General features: G+C 44.0%; 1 protein-coding gene across 1 annotated transcript in view; it reads left to right on the top strand.

The window, feature by feature from the left end:
* Positions 1-2,963: 2,963 nt before the first annotated feature.
* ADAM7 (ADAM metallopeptidase domain 7) overlaps positions 2,964-11,403 on the top strand; it is a gene marked incomplete at both ends in the record, with an annotated part of 75,580 nt that continues 67,140 nt past the window's right edge. Inside the window, 1 exon segment of the mRNA XM_079772705.1 lies at positions 2,964-3,009. Coding sequence (XP_079628831.1) covers positions 2,964-3,009 — 46 coding nt within the window.

The following is an 11,403-nucleotide window of genomic DNA, read 5'->3' as shown; positions in this document are numbered from 1 at the left end:
AGAGCAGGTTAGCCACAAAAATCTGCTCTCTAGCCCTCCACTAGCCAGCTGCTTATCCTATATAATATGCTAAGTGCCCAGTCGCCCAGTCATCTGTTCAACCAATCAAAGCATAATACAGTAATGACATGCTAAGGTCACTCAACCACTCGCTATGACATACACTGACCACCAGGGAGCAGACAGTTGACTGGTCGATCAGTTGCTATGACGTGCACTGTGCACTGACTACCAAAGGGCAGATGCTCTGACTGGTAGGTTAGCTTGCTGAGCAAGATGGGCCAGACACACCCAGGAGCCCTCCCACAGTCCCTCCCCAGCTGGCCAACCTCCTGCATCCCTCCCCTGCCCTGATCATGCACCAATGGGGTCCCTCAGTCTGGCCTGTGCCCTCTCACAATTCAGGACCCCTCAGAGAGCCAGTTTCAGCCCGATCCCACTTAATGCAGGAGCTGGCCCCTGGTGGTCAGTGCACTCCCACAAGGGGGAGCAGGCCTAAGCCATCAGTCGGACATTCCCTGAGGGGTCCTGGACTGCCAGAGGGACCCTCCACCAAGAACATGAATTTCGTGCACTGGGCCTCTAGTATAGTAGAACTACAAAGGAAAAGTTGGCAAAAGGGCAGTTTTCAGATGTTCAAAAGGACTAGGGGTCTTCAAAGGGCTTAGTGATATGCAAGGGCTGGGATTACATGGGGAAGTAGACAAAGGGAGTGCCAAATGGACAATTAACAGGTAAGCAGGCTGGAGGTCTGCAAAGTCCTGAAGGTATGCAAAAAGGGCTGGGGATCATCAAAGGGTTGGTTATTCTGGTTTCTGCAACATAATTGTTAATCTTTCTATGATAATAGGTAGCTCCAAATGGGGAGGAAGGCTGCATCTCCAGGTCAGCTCCAGCCAGGGTAGAATGTGACTTCTTTAATCAGAATAAAACAATTATGGTTAACAGAGCATGATTAATATTTCTTACAATACTAGCTGTTCCCCAACATTCTATTTCTGCCCTCTTTCATGAAGACTAAGAAGTCCCACAATCTGATATTTGCAAACTGGATATCCAAAGAGCTGATGGTATAATTCAGTTCAAAGGCAGGAAACAAGATGAGATATCCTAGCTCAAGCAGGCAGGCAGGAAGAAAAAGGGTGACTTCCTCTTTCCTCTGTCTTTTGCTCTCCTTAGGCCTCAGCCTTCACCATGGCCTGGAGTGAGAGTGCCTTCAGGCAGAATGGGGGTGATGTGAATAATGGGGTGAATTTAGGACCCATTAAATGAGGAAGGACATTTAGGCTAATAGCTATTAGACATTTGTTAAACATAAAAACATTCAAACCTATAAAGAATTTTTGTGAGTTTATTTGAGCCAAACCATCGACAATTGCCAGGAAGCAGAACCTCAATGGATTGAGATAATGCTCCAGAGAATGGCGGGTTACATCTATATTTATACATTGCAATCAAAGGAAGGGACATAGATGGGTTACATGAGATCCATTGGTGATAGGGTAGAGAGGTGGGAGAAAGCAAAGTGGGGGGTGGGGGAAGGAGGGAGCCCCTGGGATTGGATAAAATGTAAAATAATAGACACATGCTTAGGTGGGTGCAGGAACAATTAACATGATAATGAAGGAATCTGTGGCATCTGTCCTGCCGCCCAGGCACATCAGGTTGTGCCCCAAGGGGTCCAGAAAAAGGGAAGTTACAAGTTACCCAGACATTTCAAGGGTATGTTATTACAGATGCAAAAAGACAGATAGGCTCAGTTAAAGTAAAGGTTGACCTTGTCAGTGAAAATACAGGACTTGGATGTAACTACGCACCATAACTGGTTTTAGATAAAATTTAATTTCAGACCATCCTTTGTGGTTACTTTAGGTCTTTGAGTTTGCAAGACTGCCATTCAGGCCTCCCCTGAGCTTGTCAGGTTAGCATGCGGCCCTTTTCATCCACACACTGTCCTTAGTTCTTGCCATATATCATCTTATTTAATTTTCATATACTCCCTTTAGTTTAGTGATGTTTCCATTTTGCAGATGATAACATTGACATTCAGAAAGAGTTAACCAATGTCACACAACAAGTAAATGGATGCCTGGAGTTTACCTCAGATATGACATTCTCTTTCCAGGACAGTACACCAAAGTCTTAGCACCTGAACATTATATTTACTCACTGTATATTTTAGAAACTAATAAAAAAAAACTAATAGCTAAAAATCATAATAAGAAAGTTGTCCACATATTTAAATGGTTATAGCATCAAATCATCTTTTCAGTGTTTTGTGTAAATTAAAAAAAGATAAAGTCACAGCATGTAAAATATTTTGGCACAGAGGATGGTGACTAATTATACTCTCCTCCCAAGAAGAAGCAAACAAGAACATAGATATGAAAAGGACTACATAAACCAAGCAGCTTGAATGGCTTTAAAATGTTCTTTTGCTTTCTTTTTTTGAAACCAGTTAAGAAAAGTAGGTTACAGTTAATGTTTCTTCCAACCATCTTATTCCCTGAAGTAGGAAAGTGAAGAGAAGTGAGCAGAAGCAATGTGACTAAGCCAGACCTGGCAGTCTCCTCAGTGTTGAAAGGCATCCTGGTCCTTGTTGTGTTTGCATATAGGCTGATTCCTAGGACTCTCTGGAAACTTCATATCATAACAACTGACCAGGAGAAAATAGATCTGACCTGCTCTTAGTATTGTATCATAATTTTTAAAAATGTGGCTGCTTTCTTGGTCTAGAAAAAAAAACTGAAGAAAGAATCTATATGCTTAGTAACCAGGCTAGAAGAAAAGACTGACTTAGTCAAGCCATAGGCGATACTGAAAGTTAAGGAGCATATCTTGTGAGGAGGCGGTGCACACATGTGCCTATACGTTTCCTCAGAGAATTCCAGTCACACAAGGATGCACCTACAAAAAAGAAAATTGGGGGAACAAGTTGTCCTAGAAAGTTTGAGTGAGCAAGGATGCTGAATATAATGGAAGCAGAGTACAATCAGCCATGGGAAGAAGGTAAGAGCCACATGGGGCCAGGGGGAGGGAGGTGGCATTACTGATTTTATGGATCAAAATGATTGTGGATGGTGGTGAATGCAGAGGCTCCAAAGTACAACAGAGGGAGAGCTGAAGAGAATTTGCTAATGCCAAGTGGCACCATGTGGTCGAAGACGACACAGCAATAAGGGAAGAGCCCTCCAGGAGGGAAGTCATAGAGTATATTTTTTGGAAAAGAAAGTGAGGAACAGGATTGTGACCATTTCAAGGGAGAGACAAATATTTTGAATTAAAGGAACCATGTTTGGAAAGAAGAGTGTGTGTATGGAAAATAATTTTCCAGGTTTAAGATTAAGGAAGTCAAAACTAAATTAGAACTACCTATGAATGTGCATGCTAGGAAGGACTTTACCAGCTGTTGAAACACCAGAATAAATCATGAAAAAGCCCAGCCAGAGTGGCTCAGTGGTTGAGCATTGACATATAAACCAGGAGGTCACGGGTTTGATTCCTGGTCAAGTACATGCCTGAGCAAGATGGTCCAGACACATCCAGGAGCCCTCCCACAATCCCTCCCCAGCTGGCCAATCTCCTGCATCCCTCCCCTGCGCTGATCATGCACCGATGGGGTCCCTCAGCCTGGCCTGTGCCCTCTCGCAATCCAGGACCTCTCAGAGAGCCAGTTTCAGCCCCATCCCACTTAATGCAAGAGCTGCTCCATTATCCAGGTTGCAGGCTGGATCCCCAGTAGGGGGTGTGCAGGAGGCAGCCAATCAATCTCATCATTGATGTTTCTATCTCTCTTCTCCCATCAATAAAAATATTTACTTTTTTTTTTTTAATCATGAAAAAGTACGAGGCAACACCATGTTTTAAGGGAGGTGTTCTGAAGCAGGTATTCTGGAATCTTATGCCAGAAGGTATCTCTGAATAGATTTTCTTCTGGGAGCTTTCTTTAGAATGACAGTTTGAGGAAAGAGTACAAGGGTGTCCACAGGTCCAACATCTTAACACTTAGCACATACATTATCACCTAACACATAGCTTATCACCTAACACATAGGTTGGCACTAACCAGGCAAAAAGAAGAAAGAAAGAAAGAAAGAAAGAAAGAAAGAAAGAAAGAAAGAAAGAAAGAAAGAAAGAAAGAAAGAAGGAAGGAAGGAAGGAAGGAAGGAAGGAAGGAAGGAAGGAAGGAAGGAAGAAGAAAGAAAGAAAGAAAGAAAGAAAGAAAGAAAGAAAGAAAGAAAGAAAGAAAGAAAGAAAGAAAGAAAGAAAATAAGGAAGAAGGGAAGGAAGGAAGAAAATAAGGAAGAAAGGAAGGAAGGAAGGAAGGAAGGAAGGAAGGAAGGAAGGAAGGAAGGAAGGAAGGAAGAGAAAAAAAGGAAAAACAAGTCATGAGAGAATGGAAAAAGAGAGTTCCACACAATGTCTGAGGAAAGCTATGGTTCAAAAAGAAAAAAACTCCTCCAAAGGATACTTATATGTCCTTCAAACTCTAAACCAACCTATGGAGGGGGAGGGGGTGAAGAACATGATAATTGAGCTTTACTGAGAGTGGGAAGAATTCTCAAAGAAATCAGGTAAAAATGGGAGAATAGTTTGTGGAATGCAATTCCTTATGGCCTAAATCTAAGTTTTGTTTTTGAGAGTGATCATCTTATGGTGAGGCCACATTCAAGAGTGAGAACACAGGGCAGCAAAAACATGTTCACATGAACAAATACAACATCTGTAGTTTGTATTATTTGTAAAGAAATGTAACGATCCATGAAAATGAATCAACGTATACTTGTACAGACGCGTGCAATCCAACCAGGAGGAGTGCTGCTGTTACCCCAGAATGCTGTAACCATGTCCCTTCTCCTTTCCTACTTTCACTCTGCAAAGTGAGTTCCCGGCCCTTTCCCTCTCTCTGTGGTTATTCTAAATTAGAAGTTCTACTGTCAACTTGCCTCAATTGAGGCCAGCTGAATGCGTTTGTGTGGACCTGCTTTCTGAGCTGGCCACCAGGATTGCTGAGACATCTGCACCTAGCAGCCTGACTTTCATCTCCAATACAACATCCGAGACTGTTTCCCTCAAAGAGCCTCCTTTACCATTCATTATACACTGAGTGGTCAGATTATTATGATCTCTGAACACATAATAATCTGGCCACTCAGTGTATATCCTATATAATAAAAGGCTAATATGCAAATTGTCCCCTTGACCAGGAGTTCCACCAGCAGGCATGCCAGCCAACCACCCATGTCCCCTCCCCCTTGGCCAGGCTGGCTGGACCTCACCCATGCACAAATTCATGCACTGGGCCTCTAATATATATATATATACACTGAGTGGCCAGATTATTATGCATTCAGAGATCATAATAATCTGGCCACTCAGTGTATGTTTTAGGCAGCCTTGAAACGCTGCAATCAGGCCTTACCCGCCTTTCTCTCTTCCTTATGATCACACACGTAGTCAACACATTCTAAGAGAGAAGTGGAGGCAGGTAAACAGAGGGTCAATAAAAGCTCACCAGGGAAGAGAGGGGAGAAAGGGTTGGAGGGGATTAAAATACATATTTCCTCCATAGATGGATCAGAAAAGATTCTTCCTAGGCCGGTACCACTTTATTACAGGGGACTCTAAAATCATTCTGCATTTTTACCATTAAATATCAGAATATCAAACTATTAGGGATAGCTTTTTAGCTTTGTTTATCCCCCAAGTCACCACCACTTAGTGACAGCTCCACACGGGCAGGCCTTTTCCTTTCTGAAATAACATTAACTTGGTTTTTGGTATCTTCATAGACAAATGATAGTAATCAAGGTAAGATAAACCTGGAAGAGAAAGAGAGTCCCCCTTCCCACCCTGGGAAAAAGAAGTGCTGTTTTCTCAGATATAACAAGGGTCATGGAATATAAGAAAGCACTGAGAAATTAAGGCAACGGGTAGATAATAACATTTTGGTGGACAGATTAAAAGAAGCTGAGATAGAGAATCAAGGTTGAAAAGGTCAGTACTGTTGAAATAGGCAGTTAGGTCAGCTTTACAGAGATTACTTACAAGTAATTGAGTCCATCACATAGGAAAAACCCATTACTCTTCCAAATGTTCGGAAGAGAGCGCCTGACTGGCCTGTACCCTGGACTGAGTTCTCTCTCATTCTGCTGACCCCTTACCCCCCATGCCAATTCTCCATATGGTATTCCTCATCTATTACCAATAGACCTTACATAATAGAAAACAAAAGTTTCTTTCTTGAGGTTCCCTTAGCACAGTTAACTGAAGTGCCTTTCCCCAAACGAACTTTACTGGATACTTAATAATAGCAAGAGATAAACAGCAGTGTAAAACACATAAGCGTAGTCGACTTAAAATGCAGCAAACTGCTCTTTGCAGAAACTCCAGCCCAAAGGACTGGGGTATCTTTCTGTACCTTGCCCTGTTTCCTTATTTTATTTCCCTCCTTTTTGTCCATAACTGTGCTCTTGTTAATTGTTGAATGTCTTTACCCATATATCTTGGTTCTACTTTTGATCTGGGACTTAGAGTTTCTGTGGTTCATATCCCGATGCCTTGCGCTTTCCTAACGCTGCTGTGTAACGACTCCTGTCACATGCCTTCCACCAGAACTAGGCTTCGTGACCAGCACTCTCTCTTCCCCATCCTTTTCTTATTCATTTAAGAAAATATAAACCTGTAAGACAAGGAGAGTCCCTCCTGAGAGAGTTTTCCACCTGAAAGGAATCTTTGAAAGAGGACTCAGGACAGAGGGGCATGCATGCTCTGGAATGGCCTTCTCTGGACCTGCCAATAACACACACACACACACACACACACACACACACACACACACACACACACTCACACACATACACACACACTCTCACACACACACTCACACACTCACACACACATACACATATACACACACACTCTCTCTCACGCACACACACACACTCATGCACCCAGCTGAGTGGCACTGAATTACCTGTGACAGTTACTGACATTGTAGCGTCCACAGAGCTGTCACCTAACGCCCGTGCAGGGAGGTATTGGCCACAGGTTATTGTCCATGGACAGGAACACAAAACGAAATGGCCACATCCAGAGGAGATTCCAGTCTCTTGTCCAGGGATATGAAAACTCGGGGGAAAGACTGGATTAGAAAAATCAGTGGCCTGGGTTGAAGATTGCTGTGGTGGATCACTTGTTTCAGAGTGGCATATCGCAAGCCTCCAAACATCAAGGTCTCGTCCCCAGACTAGCAGGCCCAAGAGGTATCCTAGCACATTAGCCAGAAGGAACCTGCTAGGCCTGGTTAGGTAGATGTCCCTTGTAATGGGCTCTGAGGAAGTTTAGGGCCAAGAGTAACTACTGAACCTCTGGGATGTAATCCTCTATTCTGCCTCAGAATTAAAATTAGCCCAACCATGGCAGCTCTTGTTCTAGAATTCATAAAATTTTTCCTTTTCCTTCTTAAATTCTCCAATATCTCCTTTCTTTTTCCTTAACTTCAACCTCAAGTCCCAAGAGTGGATTCTTCTTTTGGGTTTTTCTTAGTTAACTCTGCCTGTGACTGGAGACATGCCTCACTTTTTAGCTGTGGACCACAAATCTCTTGGATTATGACTATATAGTTATTATCATTTTTGAGTTCTAATATCCCGGACACAGGTTCTTTGCCAGATATATGTACTACAAGTATTCTGATAAATCTCATATATATACAGGTGACCCTTGAACATGAGGTTGGGGAGTAGGAGCACCAGTCCCTGTGCTGGTGAAAATCAGTGTGTAGCTTTGACCACTGGAAATAGGTTTCAGGACACCCGAGATACCAAAATTCATGGGTGCTCAAGTTCCTTATATAAAACTAGGGGCCCGGTACATGAAATTCTTGCACTGGGGGTCAGGGGTCCCCCCAGCCCAACCTGCCCCCTCTCACATACTGGGAGCCCTCAGGGAATGTAGTACTGATGGCTTAGGCCTGCACCCCATGGGGAGCGGGCCTAAGCCACAGTATGGCCTCCCTTTGTGGGAGGCAATCAGGCTGATCAGGGGAAGGCACCAGCCCCATCACACCACTGCTGCAGCCACTGCCAGTCACTGCAGCCACCAAGGTGTTTTCATCAACACGGACTCCAGTCCCTTCACCAAGAAAAAATTCAACTTTCTTTAGGCATTTTCAAGATGTGTCTTTCATAGGATATGCATTTCTTTATTTATTTTTTATCCTCACCTAAGGATATGTTTCCATTGACTTTTAGAGAATGTGGAAGAGAAAGGGAAAGACAGAGAGAAACATCAAAGTGAGAGGAACACTTTGATTGGTTGCCTCCTGCATGAGCCCTGATCTGGCGCCCGGCCAGGGAGGAGCCTGCAACCTAGGTACATGCCCTTGATCAAAATCGAACCCAGACCCTGCTGTCTGCAGGCCGAGGCATTATCCACTGAGTCAAACCAGCTAGGGCAGGATATGACATTTCTTAGCCCTCCAGCAGTGGACCTTCATTTTTTTCTCCAGAAGTGTGGTGGAAAAACCCTAGATCACCTTTTTGGATTCTTATTACCCAAGTTACTAAGAATATTACCAGTGGCATACAGGAAGCTTAGCCAATGTGCAGTCAGAAAAGGTATTTCCTCTATAGTTCACACCAATTGAGGGCTGGGCCCTGCCCAGGCCTAAAGCCTCTGGCTGAAGCTTTAGGCCTGGGCAGGCCCCTCCAGCTCCCTCTGATTGCCGGCTCAGCCCCTGCCCAGGCCTGCCCAGGCCGAAAGCCTTTTGGGCAGGAGCGGATCCCCAGCTCCCTGCAATCAATCGCAGGGGGTCCGCTCCTGCCCAGGCTGAAAGCAGACCCCCAGCTCCCTGCCCAGGTGATCCATCGCAGGGGGTCCACTCTTGCACCAGACCGAAGCAACCCCCAGCTCCCTGCAATCGATTGCAGGGGGTCTGCTCTGGCACCAGGACAAAAGCCTCTGCCTGAGACTTTCGACCTGGGGCTGGAGCAGACACCCAGCTCCCTGCGATCAATCAGAGGGGGTGTGCTCGTGCACCCAGCTCCCTGCTTTCGGCCTGGTGCCGGAGCGGACCCCAGCTCCCTGCCATCCATCGCAGGGGGTCCGCTAAGGGTGCCTTTGTATGCAAATTAACCGCCATATTGGTTGGGTTAATTTGCATACTCGCCCTGATTGGCTGGTGGGTGTGGCTTGGGCGTAGCAAAGGTGCGGTCAATTTGCATATTACTCTTTTATTAGGTAGGATGATGCAGACAATGCATATAGTCAGTCCTCTGTATCCACAGACTCCCTGAGATTGAAAACATTGTACTGTTTTCCATACCTGGTTGTATGAATCTGTGAATGCAAAACCTAGGGATACAGAGGGCAAACTGTATATTTGTTGAAAAAACTTCACATATAAGTGGACCCATACATTTCAAACCTTTGTTGTTCAAGGGTCAACTGTACATGCAAGTATTTTCTCCTAGATTGCAATTTGCCTGTTCATTTTCTTCATGGATGTTGCCTTTTTATGATGATTCATCATAAATTATACTTTATTAAAATTAAAAACTTCAAATTTTAAAAAGACAACATCCTTTTGCTCTGTGTGAACAAATCTCAGCTCCCCTTGGTTATGAAGATTTTCTCTTAATGCTTCCTTCTAGAACTTTTATTATTTTAGTTTTTCAATTAGGTCTATGATGCACTTTAAGTTAAACAGGTCCAATGTTCACTTTTCCCATATATATAGCCAGCTGTTCCAGCACCATTTGTTGAGTTTCCTTGGTACATTTACAAAAATAGAAAAAAAAAATCAATAAGTACATATATATGAGAGTCAATTCCTGGACTTTTTATTCTGTTGTATTGAACTGTGTATCTAATTTATGACCTTGCTAAACTAACTTATTAGTTTTACTAGTTTCCCCCGCTATTTTGATTCTGCTTTTTCTTGTTGCACATTTTCAGCAGGACTGCAAATCCCAATGCTCTTCATTGACTTGGCACATCAGGGAGACACCAGTGGCTATTTCTACGTCAGCTTGTGCAGCCAGTTCAGTGACCCGACCCTTATTCAGCCTGGGCGTGGCATGTGTGTCCTGTTTCGTATCCTGATGCCTTGCTCTTTCCTAACGCTGCTGTGTAACGACTCCTGTCACATACCTTCCACCAGAACCTGGCTTCGTGACCAGCACTCTCTCTTCCCCATCCTCTGATACTTTGCTTAGACAGAAGTATTAGCCAAGAAATTTAGTTTATTGGTGGATCTTCCAGCTTTTACCCTGGATAAGACTGTCTCCATGGGGGGAAATTTCACATCCATTGGTAATTGATCATTTAAAGGCTTTATAACTTTTCCCTTTATTATTGTTTGTTTCTTTGTTTATGGTAACATTTATTCCTTTGCGGGGTAAGTAGAAGTACAGAAGAAGTTGTAAATTTGAGGAAGAGGCACTCATGTCTGGAATATACCAGGACATTTTCACAGCCCAGCTACCAGAGGGCACCTTTTCTGACTCATTATGTGTAGGCCTCCTGTCCTACAAAGAAATCCACCAATAAAGGATATGATGGTCTTGGCCCAAACGAGGGACCCAGAATTGAGTGCAGAGAAATATGAAACAATGAAGATTAATTCACCTTTTAAAATAGAAAACTACTTACAAACAATATTCACTAGTAAAAGCTCTCTAAGAGTGTGAGGATCAGGGGCAGGTCCAAGCTTCTGCTGACCCCTGGGAGATGAAGTCCTCATGGTCTGTTGCTGAGGTTGGGATGTGCACCTTCTAGAGGCTGTTAGCTGGCTCATCTCCCTGCACTTACTGAGCTCCTGCTGTGGACGGACTACGGGAACAACAGGCACTTGCTGCAGGCTCTATCACAGACAGCAGACAGAATTCCTTATGTTCCTCCGAACCACCCCAGAGTCCAAATGAAACAAGGGTACAACCTCCCATGTCCATAATCAAATGTCCAGTGCCCACCACCACACTTCACTACCCTAGGCCCTGCTGGCCTCAAAAATCTCCATTGTTTTCTGCGGTGCCAACCAGCAGGGGCATGGGCACTTGGTAGCTCCTCTCCTGAGTTAAAGTCTGTGAAATGGAAGCTAAATGAGGCAGATGTCTGAGAAGCTGGGAAGCAGTGGTGAGGGCTATGGGACTTACCTGGCACCTGCAAATAGCATGTGGTTAGTTACCATATTTCCTTGATGCTAGAGGTAGCATCCTTTCACATTTTAACATTTATGAACTAGGGATATCGCTTGTTGTATATATGGATACCACACACACACACACACACACACACACACACACACACACACACACATTTAATGAGCGGATGTTCCCTTTTTTCCCTTCAGTCACTTTACTAAACCAATGATGTACTTACCTGCATGTTACTTGTCGT

The sequence above is a fragment of the Cnephaeus nilssonii genome (genome assembly GCF_951640355.1).
Source record: "Cnephaeus nilssonii genome assembly, chromosome: 5".
NCBI classification, from domain to species: Eukaryota; Metazoa; Chordata; class Mammalia; order Chiroptera; family Vespertilionidae; genus Cnephaeus; species Cnephaeus nilssonii.
This window is presented reverse-complemented; position numbering and strand designations above follow the sequence as displayed.